Genomic DNA, 20,622 nt, shown 5'->3' with positions numbered 1-20,622 from the left:
AATGTCAATTCCACTCACATTTCGTGAGGGAAAAAACTATCTCCACTCAATTATTTCATAATTAAGGAAGGACTGAAACTAACCTCCATAATGTTTTTGTGAAGGCTCGAACTCTCTCTTATACATTGTGAGTGCAAGTATTCTCTTACTATCCCAAAAGCTCATTAGTCAAACTATTCTTTAATTAAGGAGTCAGGGATGCCAACATATTTTCATCATGGGCTAGAGTTCTAATGATATAAATGTGACTCAATGATTTATAATTACTCTCAAACACTTGTATAGCACATCACTATTTAACATATAATTTTTTTGTTATAAACCCTAAAAATTTTATTTCTAATCTTTTAAACAATATTTTGTTAAATATAGAGAAAATCAATATTTTCAATATCTTTTGAACATATTTTTACTTTTTGATTAAAAAAAAGTATTTTTCTATAGTCGATCTTCTTCTTCTTCTTATTCCTTTTTTAGTCTTCTTCTTTTTCTTTGTCTACTTCTTCTTGTTCTTTTTTTTCCCTTTTTTTGGCTAAATGACTTTTTTTTTTTTTCAATTGTTAGATTAAAAATCTGGGTGTAAAAATCAATTTGAATATACCAAATTGTTATTAATTCATTTTGAATGTGCTAAATAGTTTGATTAATATTTTGAGTAAATTGATTTATCTCCTTTAAATAGGTATTTTTGGTATTTTAAGAAGTGTAAAAAATAAAACCTAATTTTTTAAGTTTAACAAATAAGAATACAAAATAATGGAATGTTCAGAGTTAGTTGTAGAATTATGAATTTGTAAATTAAGGTATCATAATAAAATATTAACCAAATCATCAAGGGAAAGGAAAAATGGTAATTCAAGAAGGGAAGTGCGTATTAAGTTACAATTCAAGATACAACAAAAAATTATTTAATTTTTCTCCACAGGCACAATGCAACGCAAAAAAGGCACAACAAATGATCACGCTTTTACAACTTTTTATTGATAGTTCATAGAAATGCCCGCCTTTGAGCTCATCAATTTGAATAGGGATATGCATGCTAAGTGAATCACAAGTGAACAAAAGGGAAACCACTCAGACTGTGTAATGAGCATTGACATGATCGACATCTAATCCCCTTAACTTTGCGAAGGATTCGACTTTGCCTTTCAAAGTGTGAAGCTCCCTTAGCCTGCATTGCATGAAATAGATGTGTTAAATTGTGTACAAGGATCGAAGGTGTGCCTTGCTGGAGTTATAGATCAATTGCAGAGTATGTATGTATTTCCACAAACCTTGTGATTTCTGCGCGTCTTCTGGCTTCTTCAGCCATGATGTTAATGTCCTTGAATGCGTGCTTGTCAATCTTTGCGTCCATAGACTGAAGGCCATGAAGTGTTCGCTGTTCAGATGCCCATGCAGCTTCGCGAGCTTCCCTACCAAAGTCCTTTTGGGCTGTTAGGGCCGTCTGCAAAGATAGCAAACAACAATTAACACAGACCACTCGTTAGCTGGCTTGGTAAGAAAGTGTGGTCGTGAGAGGAAGGTTGGGGGGTGTTTCAATTCACTCACTCGTCGGTTATACACCAGACTCCAAGCTCTGCCGCTGAGTGCATATCCAACAGCGACCTTGATAGGATCCAGCAGCATGTAAATTATAATGTTGTATAGCCAGATGATACTTGTCCAGCGCCAACCTATTTTATGGATTCCGGCAAAATCACTTGTTGCCAACGCAGATATCAAAGTTGCAACCTGTAAATATCTTTCAAAGTTAGTTCAGTGGAAAATATCCAAGTCCTCCGCCGCAATTCTTCAAAGAGTTTTTTTTTTACAAGGAACATGAATCACGGGTGCAGGTCATGCGAATGTTATTACATTGAAGAAGTATGACAAGATCATTATGTGATAAGAAGTCATATTTTGGTCCTTAACATTGCTACAACGCATATACGTAAAACTTTTAAGCCGCTTACCAGTTGAGCGATGATGAAGGCAGTAACAAGCAGAAGACCAGGCCTTTCCGTAAATGACCAGCCCCTAGACCGAGTCACAAATATTAATGCTTGGCTTATGGTACTAACTTGAAGGTAGACAGCGGATGCTAGCTGTCCATTCAGTACCTTGGGGATTTTTTTACCACCAGAGTTCCTCAAACTTTGTACATGAAAATGATTCTGCGATAAGGGAGAAGAGTGAATCACAAATTATTATGAACTGCAACTGGAATGAGGCTCGGTGTTTTTTCTTCCAAATCATTTTTAACTAGGCTAGAATCATTAATTAGAATATTCATTAACCTGAAAGAAATCGGTTTCAAAAATAGCCCAGAAGAATATAACTGTTGTCAGGGCAAGGTAACTTCCTATGACAACGCCTGTTGCAAAAATTTCACGGAGCTTCCAACTGTCAGGAGATGGTGATGGCTTGACCCTGTCTTTGGATATTGTCATGATAGTACCTGGAAACCAGTTCATAAATCAAGATAACAAATAAGTATATCGAAAGAGAGGGGCAGGGCATCACTAAGCATTTATGTGATAACAGTTGCATGCAGAGACAAGTGAACTTAAAGGGTATTACCATCATTAAGAATGGCGATGATTAGGACCATGAAAGGAGGGAAATCGAACTCCCAGATTGAGGTGAGCAGCAAAAACCCCAGCTGTTTTATAGAACAATTTGCCAATGAGAAGTGATCATCACGGTGGATAGTGGTAACATGGAAAGCATTGTGTCTAAATGATTCCAAGAATCAAAATATGGGAGATTTAACCAAATATAGGGGAAACTTACAACTATACGTATGGTGATCGACACTGCATATATCTGGAAAAAAAAATGGAGATTCAGAAACTCAGTAGTCTGAGGATACTAAACCCAAATGTAACTGAAAACTCTACTTCCTTCAAGCATGAAAAATGAACTTTTGCTTACGGTGTAATTCTTCATTCTCTGAAAGATAGCACGGCTTGTTAAAACAGCACTAATGATTACACTCAGCCCTGGTTCAGTTAGAACAATATCAGAAGCACTGCGAGCAGCATCTGTGGAATCTGCCACTGCAATTCCTATGTCTGCTACCTTCAAGGCTGGAGCATCATTGACTCCATCACCAGTCATTCCAACTATGTGTTTTCTAGCTTGTAGTCGTTTCACAATCTCGAACTTATGCTCTGCAGGGGAGCATGGAATCAAGACACGGAATACACAACAGACTTGCAAATCTTACAAACCATAGCACGTGTATATATTTACCAGGAAAAACACCAGCAAAACCATCCGCTTTCTCAATGAGATCGTCAACTGGTAAACCCACAATAGTGTCCTTGTTTTCACCCAGCAAAGCTGATGAAGGATACATGTTTGTACCCATTCCAAGACGTCTCCCTGTCTCTTTACCAATTGCTAGTTGATCACCTGGAAAAGCAACCGACATGTAAATCTGGTAAATATCATAAAAAAATTTAGTACGAGAATATGATTTCAACTGAGTAGATACTCAAATGGTAGTAGCGATCAATTCCACAAAAAGATTCAGCTTGAAGACTACGGTGGTACCTACCAATCATAAAGCATAACAGGTGCAGCCAGGAAAAGAAAAGAAAAGTTAATCAGTTGTGATACATACCTGTAATCATTTTAACACTAACACCAAGATCTAGAGCTCTCCTAATTGTTTCGGCACTGTCATGACGTGGAGGATCAAAGAGAGGGAGAAGGCCAATGAATTCCCAGGGTCCACCAGGACTGTCTTTAGTACCAGCAGGTACTTCCTAAAGGTGACAGAGCTCTTTCTTTAACAAAGGAAACAAAGAAATGGAAATCCAGGAGATTATAGGATTCATGAATATGCCATTACCTGTCGAGCAACCCCTAAGGATCGGAGTCCACGCTCAGCGAATTTATCAATCACTGAGTGAACCTTTTTCTCTATATCTGCTTTGTTCCAGGCCAAATTAAGAATCTAAAAGAAGATAATTACTTATATTATTAAATGATAATGGCAGAGTGGTAAGAGATCTTTCATCTGAAGCTGATATGCTCTGTACCTGTTCTGGTGCGCCTTTGCTCGCTCTGTGCATTTTACCATTTTTGTCAGTATATGTGAGAGCTGTCCTCTTATCAGTTGGATTGAAGGGAAGGAAGTGAACTTCAGTGATCTCAGCTCGTGCCTTACAATACACAAGAAAACACTTCAATAACTAAACGTTCATCAGCATTTACAAATCTAAGCAGTAATAGACCTATGCAGATCTTTCCTCTCCAGGAACATGAAGTTGCATTATGCTCGAGATTTGTCAAACAAATTGCTCTTTATTTACAGGAGTTGGTACCTCTTTAGGATCAGCAAGCATTGAAACAATTGCAGCATCAATGGCATCTTGATTCTCCAATCTTGAAGCTCTTGCGGCCGTCAAAATGACCATATCTTTGTCAACGCCATTACCAAAAACCTGAAGGGAAATGGATGTTGATAATAACTCATGACTTAAATTCCAGTATGGTAGTTGGTTATGATAGATCGGATAAGTTATTCAGAAAGTTGGAGTCTATATCAGGGGCGTAACAAGTAAAAACTGAAGAGGACACTGAACAGAAAATGTATTGGCAGTACAAGAGGGTGCACATTAATGACATAACAACACTCCTATCAACACTTTTGCTTCACCTACTGCAATATGAACCTTGCACTGAAATACGCTCTCAAGCCGTGTATTATAAGGAAACCCATCCATAGTTAGATCGTTTCAGTTACTGATGTTAAACGATAAGTATGGAGCAAAGTTACCACCTCTATCAAAATTTTGTCCACTGTAAGCTTGTTGAGAGTTAAAGTGCCTGTTTTATCACTGCAAAGCACATCCATCCCAGCCATTTCCTCAATAGCTGTCATTCTCTTTGTTATAGCTCCCTGCACAAGAGGTCAAGTAATGTTTAAGCTGACCTTTCACCAAACAAAAATAATATCCTTGACATATATCAAGATATGGATTAATTCTAGATTCAGAGACCTGCTGAGATAAACGATGAGAACCAATAGCCATTGTAACAGAAAGTACTGTTGGCATAGCAATAGGAATACCACCAATAAGTATCACGAGAAGGTTGTCTATCCCAACTCGATACCCCCTTTCTTGATGCCCATAAATGATGATAATTTCAATGATCATTCCGATGGCAATGGAGCAAATGCAGAAGTTTCCAATCGAAGTTAACACCTGAAATAATACAGCAAAATGCTATATCAAATCCAAAATCTTGACACTAATATGATGTGCAATACTATCAATTCCTCATATACAAGCATCATTGTTTTGGTTGAAAATTTCTAAAGCTGGACGTTTACAATAGCAAAAGAGTAACCAGTTTAAATTTTTCCCAAATGAGCCTCGAGTTCCATCCATATTTGGTTGAGAAGAGTTTCTAAGATGAACCTGCTGAAAATGCCCAACATGTGTTGTCGATTCCACAAGGTGAGCTGCCTTCCCAAAGAAAGTATGTACTCCAGTTGCAATAACAACTGCTTCAATTTCACCTTGTTTACATGTTGAACCCGAATAAACTCCATCACCAGGATTTTTCGTTACTGGGAGTGACTCTCCTGTAAGAGCTGACTGTAAAAAGAAAATAATATCATTACGACCCCTTGATTAAATTGAGGATTACTAATCTTGCAATTGGTCAACGTCTTGTGTGATTAATAAACGAGCAATCATAAGATACTAAATATGGGAACTGTCAGTATATGCGTCTTAACACTGATTAGAAGCATTTTAAAGCAATTATTTCTCAACCTTGCATGATGGGGTACCTGATCAATTTTCAGAGGATCTCCTTCAAGTAAACGAGCATCAGCAGGGATAATGTCTCCTAGCTTGATACTAATAATGTCTCCAGGAACCAACACAGAAGCATCTTCTTCGCTCCACTTTCCATCTCGTAAGACCTGGTGAAAACAATTAGATCTATGGATGAAGAATACAAATTTTCCAGGCTGAGGTAAATGAAAAATGAGATAATTGGACTGCATGAAGAAATCAAATTCTTAAGGAATAAGTATGCAAGTAGGCAAACCTTGGCTTTTGGAGCAAGCCGAGCCATAAGGGCAGCAGCGGCATTTCCAGCATTATTTTCCTCTATAAAGCTGATGGTTGAATTGATAATAAGCAAAGCCAAGATGCCAACGAAATCATGGTAATCAACATCCTTGCCCTGAAAAGATATTGCTTTCTCACTACCACTTTCTATGCAATCAAATGCTCTCAAGTTCACGGATTCATTATAAAAGCAAAGATACTTATCTATGGACTTACCCCCCCACGAGCAAGAGTGATGGCCATAAGCGCAGCTGCTTCCATAACCCAAGACAGAGGATTCCACATAAAGCCCAAAAATTTGAGTATTTTGTTTTCCTGAAAGAAATTATAAAAGTAAGTTCAAGATAAATTGGAAAGAGGAAAATAGAAGCTGCAAGTGCTTATAAGACACCTTTTTCTCCTCAAGTTTGTTGTGTCCAAAAACCTCCAATCGACTTTGAACCTCATCGGAACTGAGACCATCACTTGTACATTTTAGGTTCTCAAAAACTTCTTCAATGGGTATGTTCTCCTGCCAGAATCAACTTCCATTTTAGGAACCTTTTCACTCAGGCATAAGAATAATAACAGCATCATAACTTAAAAAGTGATTACAAGATCAACAGCTTCCTTGCTGATAGCTTCAAGGGCAATCGCTGTCTTGTCCATTGTCGTTCTGCTTCTTCAGCTCTCGCCCAGCAAAGGAAGATGAACAATCTGCAGATAAAAGAAACAATATATTTCAGCTTATCTCTTCACGATGCACAATTTCTTTAATTTCTTTGAAAAAGATATGACCGAAAACCCACTCACTTTATTTGTGCATACAGGCTGTACTGAAAAGCTTTATTGTTGATACAAACATTGACAGATTGAACATATCATATCATTTCATCATCCAACCAGACTTAGAATCAATCCAATGTGATAATATCTACATGATCATGAAATTAAAGTACACTAGAAATGAACTAATCACCAAAAAGATAACATCTAAATTAACTTAGTTATAAATATCCAAGAAGCAAATAAAACATACCTGCTATATAAATTCAAACAAATAGCAAGTCCTATACCACGATCCCAACAAGTATATTGAGCAAACACCAAAAACCACTTTGTAAAAACCAGAGAAAAAAGTTTTGCACATCGTTCGGGAAGCAGGCCATGAAATGACTTATTATATATATATATGTATGTATATGCTGCTTTACACACAAAATGGCCACAGTCGAAGAGACCAATGAATAAGAATCTATGAGTTGGCGACGTTAAGAGAGACGAGAATCGCTGAAGAGAAGACAAAACATTGGCTTCTGCAAGTCCGCCGCCAGCATTAACACAGCAAAAGTGTTGTTTCCAAAGATACTTACGTACATCCATCGTAATGGTTGTGATTTTATGCGCTTTCTTTATATTATCTTCCGCATGCATGCTGCATATTGGAAGTTACTATGAAGCTTTGTAGTCTTCTTGTTTACGTGCTTCTCGGCAACATGACAAAACGTACGTGTTATATGATTAGGATTATTATCCTTTTGTAATTTAGGTGGCTTTTTTTTTTTTTTTATCTGAAATCTGAATAGATTTGAATTAATCTAAATTTTGATTAGTATTGATTATTTGAATCTGAATAACATATTTATTTTTTTGTCTGAATAGCTAAAAATAAACATTAAGTTATTTTTTTAACTTAAAAAATATGAAAACTAATATTTTTACATCTGTGTCCTTACAAATTATGGGTAACAGGGTAAGTTTGAGAGTGCGGTTGAAATTTAATAAACTGCTTATTTCATAATTTTTGATAAAAATAGTGTTTGGTAAATTTTGTAAAAACAACTTATTTTATAATTTTCTTCATTTTGTCAGCAGCTTTTAAAAGCAAGTAGGGGGTTTGCTTTTCATAAACAGTTTATTGAATAAGTTATCACATCTTTTTAAAATTCCTATTATAACCCTATATTTTAATAAAAAGATAATTGTATCTCACTTATTTATAAACTCGTATATATAAATCATCATATATCATATTACCGTTATAACTACACATGTTCTCTCTAGTTTTGATCCAGTATATTCATATTCTAATTTCATAACTATTACTTTTAAAGTTTAATCTATATTACATATTTAAAAAAAAAAAGATATGTCTAAACAATTTATTAAACATACTCAAAAAAATAAAAAAATAATTAAAACTTATATCTCTTTTGGCATTATATAATAAAACAACACTTTTGTAATAAAATTTACTAAATGCATATACTCTACTTTTTAAACTCACAGCAATCATAATGGCACAGTTTACCAAACACCACACTATTTTTTTAATTAGTAGCTTTTTCATTTACACAAGTAGCTTATTTCGTCAGCCTCTGCAATCCCAAATTGGCCTTATAATTGTTAAACAACTAATGATATCTCAAAAAACATAAATAAGATAATATATTTTCAGGGTGGGGATATTTCCACCCCATTGTTTGTGTAAACCCACCCCACTTCTAAAAAATATTTACAATAAATGCACATTATTTCTAGTAAATACAAATCAACAAAAATATTTGTATAATTAATTAATAAAATTTACTCTACTCATTATATAATAAAACATCACTTTCGTAATCAAATTTACTAAATGCATATACTGTACTTTTTAAACTCATAGCAATTATAATAGCACAGTTTACCAAACACCACACTATTTTTTTAATTAGTAGCTTTTTCATCAGCACAACACAAGTAGTTTATTTCATCAGCCTCTACAATCCTAAATTGGCCATATAATTGTTAAACAACTAATGATATCTCCAAAAACATAAATGAGATAATATATTTTCAGGGTGGGGATATTTCCACCCCATTGTTTGTGTAAACCCATCCACTTCTAAAAAATATTTACAATAAATGCACATTATTTCTAGTAAATACAAATCAACAAAAATATTTGTATAATTAATCAATAAAATTTACTCTACTCATTATACAATAAAACAACACTTTCGTAATCAAATTTACTAAACGCATATGCTCTACTTTTTAAACTCATAGCAACCGCAATAGCACAGTTTACTAAACACCAAATTATTTTTTTAATCAGTAGCTTTTTCATTTGCACAGCACAAATAACTTATTTTATCAGCCTCCGTAATCCCAAACTGGCCCTATAATTGTTAAGCAACTAATGATATCTCAAAAAATATAAATGACATAATATATCTTCAGGGTGGGGATATTTCTACCCCGTTGTTTGTGTAAACATACCCCACTTCTAAAAAATATTTACAATAAATGCACATGATTTCTAGTAAATAAAAATCAACAAAAATATTTGTATAATTAATCAATTAAATCACTCTTACATTTTTTAACTTATTTTTTTAATTATTAAGGTTGCTTTAATATAAGCTTTATTCAATTATTTTGTCTTTATGATATAAAATGACCCAATTACTTGAAGACACATGTGTTCTTGTATCTAATACTTTAGGTACTTAATTTTATGACTTGTAATCTAACTTTTTAAATGAAGTCTAATAATTTTCAATAATTTACATGTAAATGACATAAATTTGACAGATTAATAATTTATATAAGTATTGGCTCATAAAAACATTTTGTTAGTCTAATTAAAGGTAAATAATCATACAAATAAAGTAGAATTGACCATTTAGAAACAATGAATTTTGTATAAAATAAAATAAAAAATTGAAGTTAAAGTAAATTTTTGGTGCTTTTACATTTTAAGGATAAAATAATCAATTTAAATTTAGGTTAAAGCAATCTTAATTGTTAAATATAATTAAAAAAACTAAGTAACAAAAAATAAATTAAGATATTAGAAAAAAAATTAAATTAAGAATTTAAGAAAGATTTAACTGATTAATTCTTCATAATTCTTCTTTATTTGAAATTTTAAAAAATAATGTGAATTTTTTATCATTATTTTTTAGAAACGGTGTGGATTTATAGATTTTGTAGGGTGGAAATATTGCCACCCATATTTTCATAACATAATCACGCTCAATTGAACACAACCTTTTAATATTATAAATTAGTATGTGTTAATTAATTTTATTGTTTTTTATGATGTTTTATAAGAAAAATATTCATTAAAGATTATAAAGATAAATAATGCTAATCTAAAGAAAATAAGAAATAATAATAATAATAGTCTACCACTATATTATCATAAGTTATAGAGAAGTCAGAAGAGTAATAATGCTAATTATTAAACTTATTTAGGTATGGATGAAAAAAAATTTAATAGGTAGGGATATTTTGAAAAATATTTTTTAATGATGTTATTCAGACTTTTTAGATTAAGTGAAAAGCTAAAAAAATTAGTTTAATAACTTAATGACTGAAAATTTTCATTAAGTTAAAAAAACAAACAAACTTAATGACTTAACTGACTGCAATTAAGTAAAAAAAACAAACAGCCTCTTGGTCTTTCTTAGGTTGCTTTTGTTTTTATCTGAAATTTAAATGGGTATGAATTTGATTGAAGTATGAATGTGTTTGAATACATATATCTGAATAATTTTTTTTTAGAGTATAAGTGTTAAGTTTTGACTTTTTTTAAAAGAAAAACATCTTCAATATGATATTTTAACATATATAACTCTATAAATATTAACAATTCTTATATTTATTTGTTAAACAAATGACAAGTTAAAATTATTTGATAAGTAAAAAAAAATTAATACTACGTACCTTAATAAAGGATGAGAAAATAAAAAATATATCTAACGCAATGCTTTATATCCTTACAACAATCTTATTAATAATTATTTTATAAAAAATTAATTTATCAACTTAATCTTAAAATTAAAATTAAAATTAAAATATAAAAATGTGTAAATTTTTATGTTATTGTAAGATTAGTTTGATGAATTACTATTTTTTAATGAATTACCATATTTTTCAATCAATATCCCTAAAAATATTGTTGTATGGGTATTATTATAAAAAAAAGAATAAAGATAAAAGTACAATATATTTAACAGTAAGAATATCTTAAGATACTTATTAAAATATAAAAATTAAATAAAAATTTAATTTAAAATATAAAAACTAAACAAGCATTTATGCTTTACATATTGGAATTTATGTTTCATCATCAGAAAAAAAAAAAAAACACTACAAAAATCTTGTGCTAAGCTTATATGCAAAGCTGCCGATAGTTACAATTATTACCAGCTATCTTTTCAATAGAGGCAGGGGGAAGGGAAGGCACGTCTGCCATTCATCTTAAATGAGTAATAAAATCAAATTCTTGGTGAGTAACCAAGCTTTGACACCATGAAACGAAATTTTAAGTGCAGACAATTCGATCCAGATGTAAAAGAAGAAAACAAATTAATTTTTATTAGTCAATGAAGATCAAAGAAAAAAAACAAAAGAAAGAAATTGATGTGCTGGTGCTATCTTCTTCAACTGACTGTACAACTTCAATTTATTCAACAACAAAAAAAAAAAAATCTTTAGAAAACGTCAACCGACGTAATTAAAAGAGCCAACGTGCTCCTAAACTTATTCAACGAATAAATTTCATAACTGACCCTAATTAAAAGGTCGGCTAATAATATTATTGACTTGTTCAACAAGGATAAATTAAATGCATTTAAGTCGCTGTAGGTGTAGTAATATCATTGGAGATGTAATAAAAAAAAAATATATTAATAATGGATCTTTCTGGATGGTACACATTGAAAGTACATCATGTTATTATTCCAATTAAAGATAAGAGTACAGGACTACAGGTGCCAGCAAAATTTGAGGGCCGGCGAGCCGGGCATTGACGAGAATTTGAATCTAAAATTTTATAATTTAATGAGGCATGCAATAATTAAAAGGATCCTTTAATTTTCACGTCGGCTAATGCATGTAAGCAAGCACCCATATATATTACTGTTGCAACAAGGTGATCAAATTGGCCTTATGGAAAAAGACTACCTGAATCTAATAATTAAAGTTCCCTATATTAAAAACAAAATGTGCATTGAAATAATCAAATGAATTTGGCCTGCTCTATTTATTATTACTCTTAGTTAACCCAACCCAAAATGGACATTATTGCAGCACTAGCTAGCTCTAAGATACATGCCGCCGTGTAATGAAGATGCAAAATTGGAAGTGGGTATTTCATATTGGTTGCACGTGTTCTAGTCTAAATAATTGCGCGGACGCAAGTTAGTGTGGATTCAGGTAATTGGGCCAGAGGTTGTTGGGTTTTGGGCTGTGCCTATATTCTCGGTTCTGGTCGAGTGGTGGGCCTTGTTGCCTAGCTAGTCGCATTCGCATATCCTGTCAAAAGTTCAACAATTACATGCAAAACACGAACTGATCTGCGATGCGGCAGCTTCAAACCCCTCTTTGAAGACCAGACCGGACATGAACAGAATGGCAATGAACGAAATAGCGGGCGGTTACTAGGGGCGAAAGGGTCCCATAAATAGAATTTGATATGGATATAGGTCATAAATAAAAGTCTCTGATCCAGTAATCAATCTTGAATCAGTAACGCTATTGCTTGCTACCACGTGAATTCAGAGACGTACCAATCGTGGAATATTTCACGTGGTTAATTGACATTAAATGAAGGAATGGAGTTTCTTCTTACTTTGGGAATCTTGAATTCATCAGAGTCAAAATTCAAATTTCCACACTATTTATTAGCTATCTGACAGGCGACGTGGGGGCAATCTTTACTTCGCGTCGCAAGCCAATCAACCATCCATCCGTAAAGAAACATATTATAAGATGGCGATGTAGCAGTCCAGAGTCGTCGGGAGACGACCTATTTTAATTATATTTTATATATATATATATTTGTTTTAAGTTTTGCAGACTTTGACTAATGAGTTTGAATATTATACATTTGCTTAATAAATAACTTTAATCCTCTTATGCAAGACATTATGTAATGATGTCTTGATTCAAAGGATTAATTATTTATTGGTATCCATAATTTTACCTTAACATCCTTAACTTAACACTTTTGCGTTTGGTCAAGTGGTGAACTACTACCCTCAAAATTAAGTATAAGTATAATGATAGTGATTTGAGCCCTTGCAAATTCAATATTTCTTAATTAAAGAGAATTGAAACATATATCTACTTACCATTCACATTTATTAGAAAAAAGAAAAAAAGAAAATTACGTCTATCCAATCCTAAGAGATGTATAGGAATCGCCACAGCTACATGACTTAATCCAACTCCCTCAACTATTATTGAGAGAGCTAGTTACCAGTAAGCTACGACATAAGCGGCAACCCTTCTATTGTTATCACTACTAGTACTAGCTACCCTACCCGTGCAGGAACGAGCAGTATTCAACAAAACTGAGATAAACTTTTTTTTTTTTAATTATTATTGTTATTATTATTATTTTGGGGTCGAAAACAAATGAGAGAATTGACATAATAGCCAGTTAATGAAGGTGATTAAAATAAAAGGTGAAGGTGATGACAGTGACACCGCTTACTGTATGATCATGCGTTACGGAACGGGAGAATAACAAGAAATTAAGGCAAGGCAAGGCTCGTCGAAGCTTAATTGGTGGTTAACTAGTTACATCCAGGCATACGTAATGATATATGAATAAGAAAAAAGTAACAATAGCGAAGTTGAAGATGGATATATAACAAATGTAGTATCTTCTCTATATACTCCATAAACAATCTTGGTCGATCTTTGATTTTAAAACTTGTATCTCAGTCATTCTTCCTTTTGCTACAATAATTACCGTCAAATCTATCCTTTTTCTTACGGCACAAGTTATATATATAGTTCTTCTTTAGCGTTAATTCTTTTAAACAACACAATTTAAAAACACGTCCGCATTATAAAAAAAAAAAAAAAAAGACATGGTTGGTTTAGTCGCTTTAAAATGTAATCATCATGATGTCATCAAGTTTGATGATTTTCATAAATTTTAAAATAATTTAGTACATTAACCTTTAATGTATGTGAAGAACACTACCTCACTTGGAATAAATTGCAAGTATTATAACATTACTCATATGATAATATGTTTGAATTAATTTGCATAGATATGGTAATTAAATATACATTATGAGATTTTAAGTAGCATATGGCTGGTTTGGCGCTTCAAAATGTAATATGTTAACAGAGGAGGGACGTTAATTTTGTAGAAGTTGAGTTCATTGGTAATGATAAATTGATAATTGAATCAGATTCCGCAAAATGTCTTGAACTGAAGCATTTTGGCCACAACTACGTAGAATAAAATCAATCAACTCATTTTTTAAGCTCCAAGAATTAATCAAAAAGTAATTTTATTTTTCAAAAAGATTTATATGTGCATGTGCAATCCGAAAGCTCCACGTCAGACATAATACCCGCCACGCCAATTATACTACTCAAAGTCAAAAGTCAAAGAACCATCAACGGTTGAGGCGATAACGGCGACAGTAGAGGGGCGTTGAATATCCCTTTCACACCACAGTCCCAGTCCAAATGCAAGTCCCAAAACGCCGCGCAACTCGCCGGCGTCAAAGGAAATTCATTAACTGTATCCGCAGACTCCGTTTTCACCACCTTGGCTTTTCTCTCCTCTTCTTCGCTTTCACAGTCCCTCTTCCGTTTCGTTTCACACGCGCCAGCCTCGGCGCTCGAGTCACACTCTCTAGCCACCGCAGCGTTTGAGTCGCACTTGCCGGCTTCAAGAGGAAAGTTGAGGATCGCTTTCGAGCCGCGTAGCTGGAAAGCGGCACGGTCGTACGCCCTAGCTGCTTCAATGGCCGTGTCAAATGTCCCCAGCCAGACACGTACGCCTCTCCGGGTAGGATCTCGGATCTCGGCCGCGTACTTTCCCCACGGCCTCCGTCGAACTCCTCTGTAATGCTTTTCTTCCGAACTCTCAGGTTTGGCCTTGCTTTTCCGGTTGGTGAAATGATGACCTTCGGCTTTCTTAGGCACTGAGATTTTCAGCGACGGTTTGCGAGACGATTGAGAGGATGAATTTGGAGATATTTTAGGCTTGGGTTCGAATTCCGAGCTACAATTGCTCGGTTGCGATTGGATTTGAGGTCTAATGTCAAATTCAAAGAAATCGTTAGTCAATTCAGAGCAAGTATTAGTGGGTTGCGGTGTAACAAGATCAATGATTTGAGGTTTGGATTCATAGTCGAAGAAAACGGCATCGTTGAAGAAACTACGATCTGAAGATGCAGAGCTGGACGTTTGCGATTGCGAGCAAGTGTCGCTCGACAAACTCGAACTAAATCCCGCAATAGGAGAATTTTCGCCGAACAAATGTTGCTCGATAAACTCGAGCGCTGATTTTTCAATTGGTGTAGCCATGGCAACTAAGCAAGCTGTGTCCCTTATAGAGTTTTTGAATCTTAAAAATATTGAAGAGTTTTGAGTATGCTGGATGAGATTCACTCGTACAACGCTTATAATTTATAAAGGCTTGAGCTATTCTCAACAGCTGACTTTTCAACGGACCTTCGACGATGCAAGAAGGAAGGTTCCTCCTCACATTATTGATTATCCTTACGGATTTTCCTTGTCGTATTTCGGCCGTCGGATCAAGTTTGAGATAGGTCAAAAGGACCATCGGACGGCTGACAATCAAGGTACACTGATCATCGCACTCTTTTGTCGTTTTCTGCTACTAGTTTTGCTTTGCTCAGTGTAGATGATGTTTCCTTGATGTTTCAAAAAAGTTGCACGTTTTTTATTAAAATACTATTTGAGATTTGAAATTTAAAATGGTCAAAAAATACAATGGTTCGTTGTATTAGATTGGATTTAGACTTTTAATTAATTACGAGGTTATAAATTTGATCCTGCGTTGTATTAGACAAGATTATGGTTTTAAAAGTGTGAAGACAGAGCAAAGAAAAAGATGTTGTGTTGGATTTGGTCTTTTGACAAGGCACCTGCCTTTTTTTATTTTTATTTTTATTTCTTGGATAAGAGGCGCCTGCCTTATGATTGAAGCTGTTTTAATAATTTTGCCTTTCTAGAAATCCATTTAATTTGCTTAGTGCAAAATGAATCTTTGGACTTATTGGCAAGTCTATTATCTTCATTAATGGATAACTTTTGATTTGGTTTTTTTGGTTTCTAGAATGCTAGGGCTGATTAATTCAAAGTTTTTACTCCCAGCATGATATATTTGTACATTAAATGTGAAAGTAAGAAAAGATCGAGTAGGCCATTCAGAAAGATGCTCTAAGGTATTAAATAATGAGTGGTTGGCAGTTGAGACTGGTTAAATAATAGAGACATAAAACTGCTAACACAGTTGCAACCGTTGAATGCTTCCCACTTTTTAAAATACATTCACTGGCCCTACAATCACATCAAAGCAACGTTGCATAAAAAATTGAAATTGAGACTTGATCTAAGTCCAAGAGTGTCCTATGCCTTAAAGTACGTTAAATAGTGAAAACACTGTGTTGTACATTATAAACAGCACTCCAAAATAACGAAAGAATTGAAAGTGTCATGATTTAAGGGGTCATACTAAGTTGTATCATTTTTATGGATAAATTATTATTATTATTATTATTATTTTAGGAGAATTATTGCTCATGATATTTACAACCATACAAATTACTGAGATCAGTTTACATCAATTCTAATATGGCACCACTCAGATTTTAATCCTCTCAAATATTCAGCCAGACAAAAATAAGTAACAGGTGGTACTATCAAGTGTAATATCTAGGAGAAAGACTGCTTTCACTCAAGTTTTGAGGAAGAAAATTTAAATTAAACCTTACAATGCGTCTGTGGGGGCTCAAACCACTTCCCTCACACTTGTGAGGGAGTGCTTTTAGCCACTAGGCCAAGCCCTAGTGGCTGGATAAATTATATTTGATGTAACCTTCAGCCAGACATAAATAAGTAACAGGTGGTAGGGCCATTGGCTGAAATAGTTTGGCTGTAATTTACATCAAATGTAACTTACTAACTTAGCAAGACCCTTTATAGAATTACCGCTGTAAGTGGCAGCTAGTGTTGCCTGTTAACTCTGGAAGTATAGAATTGCTACATGGAGGTCTGAAGCTTGCAGTTTTCTGCAATTTTCATCAGATTTGTAATTCTTGTTACTTCTCTTATGTAGATGAGAGCATGGCTTTTACCAAACTGTGTGACCAATAAATATTTTACTCGGCTAACTCAAACACTCAGTCGACTTTTTGAAATAGTGTTAAATCCATATTTAAATTTCAACCTAACTGTTTTTTTCAACATAGTGTTTTCAGTTAAACTTAAACTTCTATGCATGAACTCCCAGTCTAACGTTATTATTTTACTGTAATTAATTGGCCTTTTTGTCTTTGCGATGCCCTATCTGTTCATCTATGAATGTGGTTAATTTGAGAAAGCATTAAAAAATTAATCGTTTATAGCATCAAAGAGGATGCATGTCAGCGTGGTAAAGGAGGAACTAGGAATATCGTGCACAATTAAAGCCCCATCTCACAACAGAATAACTAACCAAAAGGACATCATTTTCCAGATAGTTCACTAGTTTGCACTAAATTATAAAATGATATTAATGTTGAACAAACTTTCTAAATTGTAAGTTTCTTGCTTGGCTGATCATGTCTTTCAAGCATTCAATTTATTTCTTCTTGATGTTCTAACTTTGGTGTATTTCTGCATCTCTTTAATTTGAAAATTCTGCTCACAGAAGCGGAAAGTGATATACACTTTTTCTATTTGATGAGAAATATTAACATGATATACAGCAATTGCTTGGAACTTTTATCTTTCTTTATGTCATTTAAAGCTCAGCTAAAACTCCTAGCATCAGCGTTCCTCCCTCATGATCTGTAAAAGAATTGAGTATCCTTGATCATGAACAAAATATAGCTTACAAGACTAGCAGTTAATATGTACTTCATTACTCTTTGTCTTCCCATTCTTGGTATTGAAAATGTTTTAAACAAAAAAGAAAAAAAAAGAGATAAGTTGATTGTTTAGAGTAAGATCCTCTTCTAGAATGTGTTTGAAGAAGATGAAAGTTGCACCACATGAAAGGAACTCAGGTGGTACATGAGTGTAAGTATCTTCCAAATTAGAATATATATATATAGATATAATCATTATCTAGTGAGGGCATCCTCACTTTGTTAAAGTGGGAATACTAATGAAAAATTAAAAAAACACAGATTTCAATACAGACAAAGAAACACAGTTTTCAGTGTATTGACATATGTATTTTTTGTATTTTAGTGATATCTTTATTAGTGAAGGTATTTATATTTTTTTTCTTTTTATTTTTCTGGTTATAGAGATTGTTCAAATCTATTTTGGCTGACTGTTATTGATTTTTTGATTAGCTTGAGACTGCATCCTCATCTTCCATTTGAAATTTGAACCTTGATTTGACTTTCTTAGGTCATAGTTCACTGTGGCACTGCTATTCTGTGAATTTGGAAGTAGCAGTTTTTAGTGGGAAAATATTATTAATTTGTTTTGGCAAGATGTAGAGCTGATAATTCTAAATATACATTTATGGAACTCTTATTTTCATAATGAGCTGTTCTGCCAGTTACAAGCGAAGTCCCAAGTTTATTTTTAGCGCTGGTGCTTTAAAAGTTAGTAAATTTAGCAAAAATACACGACTTTCTGATAAAAAGTCCCAATTACAAGAATTTTTGAGCTCTGGTTTGTTTTTTTTCTAGCACACTTGATAGTATTTCCTCTTTTCTCTGCCAATTTTCTGCGAATCCGTTGCTTTTTTCCCTTTTGTTGACATGGATGCATCAATGTCAATGTTGTGGTTATCCTAATAGCTTCATTGCTGTATACTGGGGCTCCAGTATTTACAATTCCTACATTTGAGATTAATAAAAATATAGGTAGCTCTTCGTTTTAACAATTACGCCTGAAAAGTAAAATGTATGTTCAATCCATTTTAAACACACATCAGCATTTCTTGAATACAATTTGACCCTAGGTCGGCCCTGTAAAGTGATTAGATTCATTAAAGATTCAACTTAGCTTTGGACTCAATTCTGTTTGCACTAACTTTGGGACTGAAATGGCTCCATCTTCGCACCAAGATGCCCGAAGAGATCAATAACGAGGAACTGAGTAATTTGTGATAAGAATGTAGTCCTATGCCTCTGTTTGTTAGAGGAGAGGTTAAAGTGAAAGCTAAGAATGAATCTAGATCCACTTGATGGTTTAGGTTCAATTGATTTTTTGATGCATGACTTAAGTTTTTGCTTTAGGTTCAAAAGAACTTGTTCGACAGATGGGCCTGAAGATGGAGATTGTCATGCAAGCCAAGGGATTTCCAAAAGGAGCTTGAATTACCAGTGCCAGAGATTGGTGAAGGCTGGATTGTGGATCATACTGCAGGCAATCACTAGCAAGTCAGCATTTGTCAATAAAATAACTACGCTAGCCTCTAGAACACATATAACAATTACCAGTTTCATTGGATCAGAGTTGGGATTAAAACACAAAAGTGCATATTCTTGCAGGCATGTGTGAACAAGATCTTCCTCTTTCCGATGTCCTCACCCTGATCAATCATGTTCAAGATTGGATTTGCTTCAAGACATATCATGATCTATTAATTTTAGCAGATATTAATACTTGGGCTTTACAAGTTAACCCTCCAGGTCACATCCTCAACCTATCTGGAAACAGCAAACCTACGATCAATGGTGAGCAATATGCAAGAAAATTTCCAACACAAAAAATAGGACAGTCGGCTGAGTGGAGCTAACTCTGGAACATGCAGATAGATTTACTAAATATACAAGATGTTTCTGTGGGTCAGAATTCAGAAACAAAATTTTGACCAGGCTGAGAAGAAGGAATAAGTTTTAGACCTGAATATTGAAACTGATATTCTCAGTGGAAACTGAGGAATTCTAAAGGCTGACCTCGGGCCTCGCAATAGTGGGTGCAATCTTGTTTGAGGATCATCTATAACCTTGATGTTTTAATAATCATCAGCAAAATCATTTCAGTTAATGATGCCCAAAGGTGGCTGGATACAGAGGAAGCTCTGGGAGATTGCACCCAAACTGCAAGGCCTAAGGTCGGCTATCGAGTTTCTCCTCTAACACTTGTGGCATCATATCATCATATTACAAGTGATCATCAGGCAATGTAACTGCCTGGTTATGGAATTTCACATTGGGCTTGGATTGTATGTGATGGGACATCCAATCATTTTATACTGTTCTTCAGACCACCTGAAATTACTTTTAATGATATCTCTTGCGAATCTAGTTCTTAGATTACACTACTAATATTTATGAAAAGCCTCTTGGATTCTCTATCTATCTTTTTCTATCAAACATTAAATAACAGGTTTTTTTTTTTAGCATCTTCTAGAAGCCGTAAAATTTGCTTACAACTTTCAAGCTGTGGTGGTTACATCTAGGCTATCCACAGGTAAGATTTTGTTCCGATCTAATCGGTGTCCTGTCAATTGGATGCATTTAGCAAAGCTTTTTAAGTTATATCTATTACAAATCTTGTTTATAGATGGTAATCTCCATGGATAATCTCTTGGATTTGCTATATAGACTATCTACATTTCTCA

The 20,622-nt window shown here is 33.9% G+C and overlaps 2 protein-coding genes across 2 annotated transcripts; both read right to left on the bottom strand.

Annotated features, from left to right (window-relative positions):
• Positions 1-842: 842 nt before the first annotated feature.
• On the bottom strand, positions 843-7,436 carry LOC102614727 (ATPase 11, plasma membrane-type-like). The gene is made up of 22 exons (XM_052436314.1): positions 7,099-7,436; positions 6,675-6,776; positions 6,472-6,591; positions 6,297-6,395; positions 6,058-6,195; positions 5,795-5,929; positions 5,418-5,597; positions 4,995-5,201; positions 4,775-4,894; positions 4,317-4,436; positions 4,032-4,154; positions 3,842-3,946; positions 3,611-3,755; positions 3,238-3,399; positions 2,917-3,155; positions 2,776-2,808; positions 2,563-2,644; positions 2,280-2,440; positions 1,956-2,156; positions 1,552-1,734; positions 1,275-1,447; positions 843-1,171 (listed from the first exon to the last, which is right to left on the bottom strand). Exons 2-22 carry the CDS (start codon positions 6,726-6,728, stop codon positions 1,075-1,077), a joined length of 2,877 nt encoding a protein of 958 aa, XP_052292274.1. The 5' UTR covers positions 6,729-6,776; positions 7,099-7,436; the 3' UTR covers positions 843-1,074.
• Positions 7,437-14,229: 6,793 nt separating this feature from the next.
• LOC102614444 (ethylene-responsive transcription factor 6-like) lies at positions 14,230-15,480 on the bottom strand. The gene has a single exon (XM_006477063.4). It carries the CDS (start codon positions 15,390-15,392, stop codon positions 14,463-14,465), a length of 930 nt encoding a protein of 309 aa, XP_006477126.3. The 5' UTR covers positions 15,393-15,480; the 3' UTR covers positions 14,230-14,462.
• Positions 15,481-20,622: the final 5,142 nt, after the last annotated feature.

This window comes from Citrus sinensis, chromosome 3 (assembly GCF_022201045.2).
Source record: "Citrus sinensis cultivar Valencia sweet orange chromosome 3, DVS_A1.0, whole genome shotgun sequence".
Lineage (NCBI taxonomy): Eukaryota > Viridiplantae > Streptophyta > Magnoliopsida > Sapindales > Rutaceae > Citrus > Citrus sinensis.
Note: the sequence above shows the minus strand (reverse complement) of the source record. Positions and strands in the feature narration are given on the sequence as shown.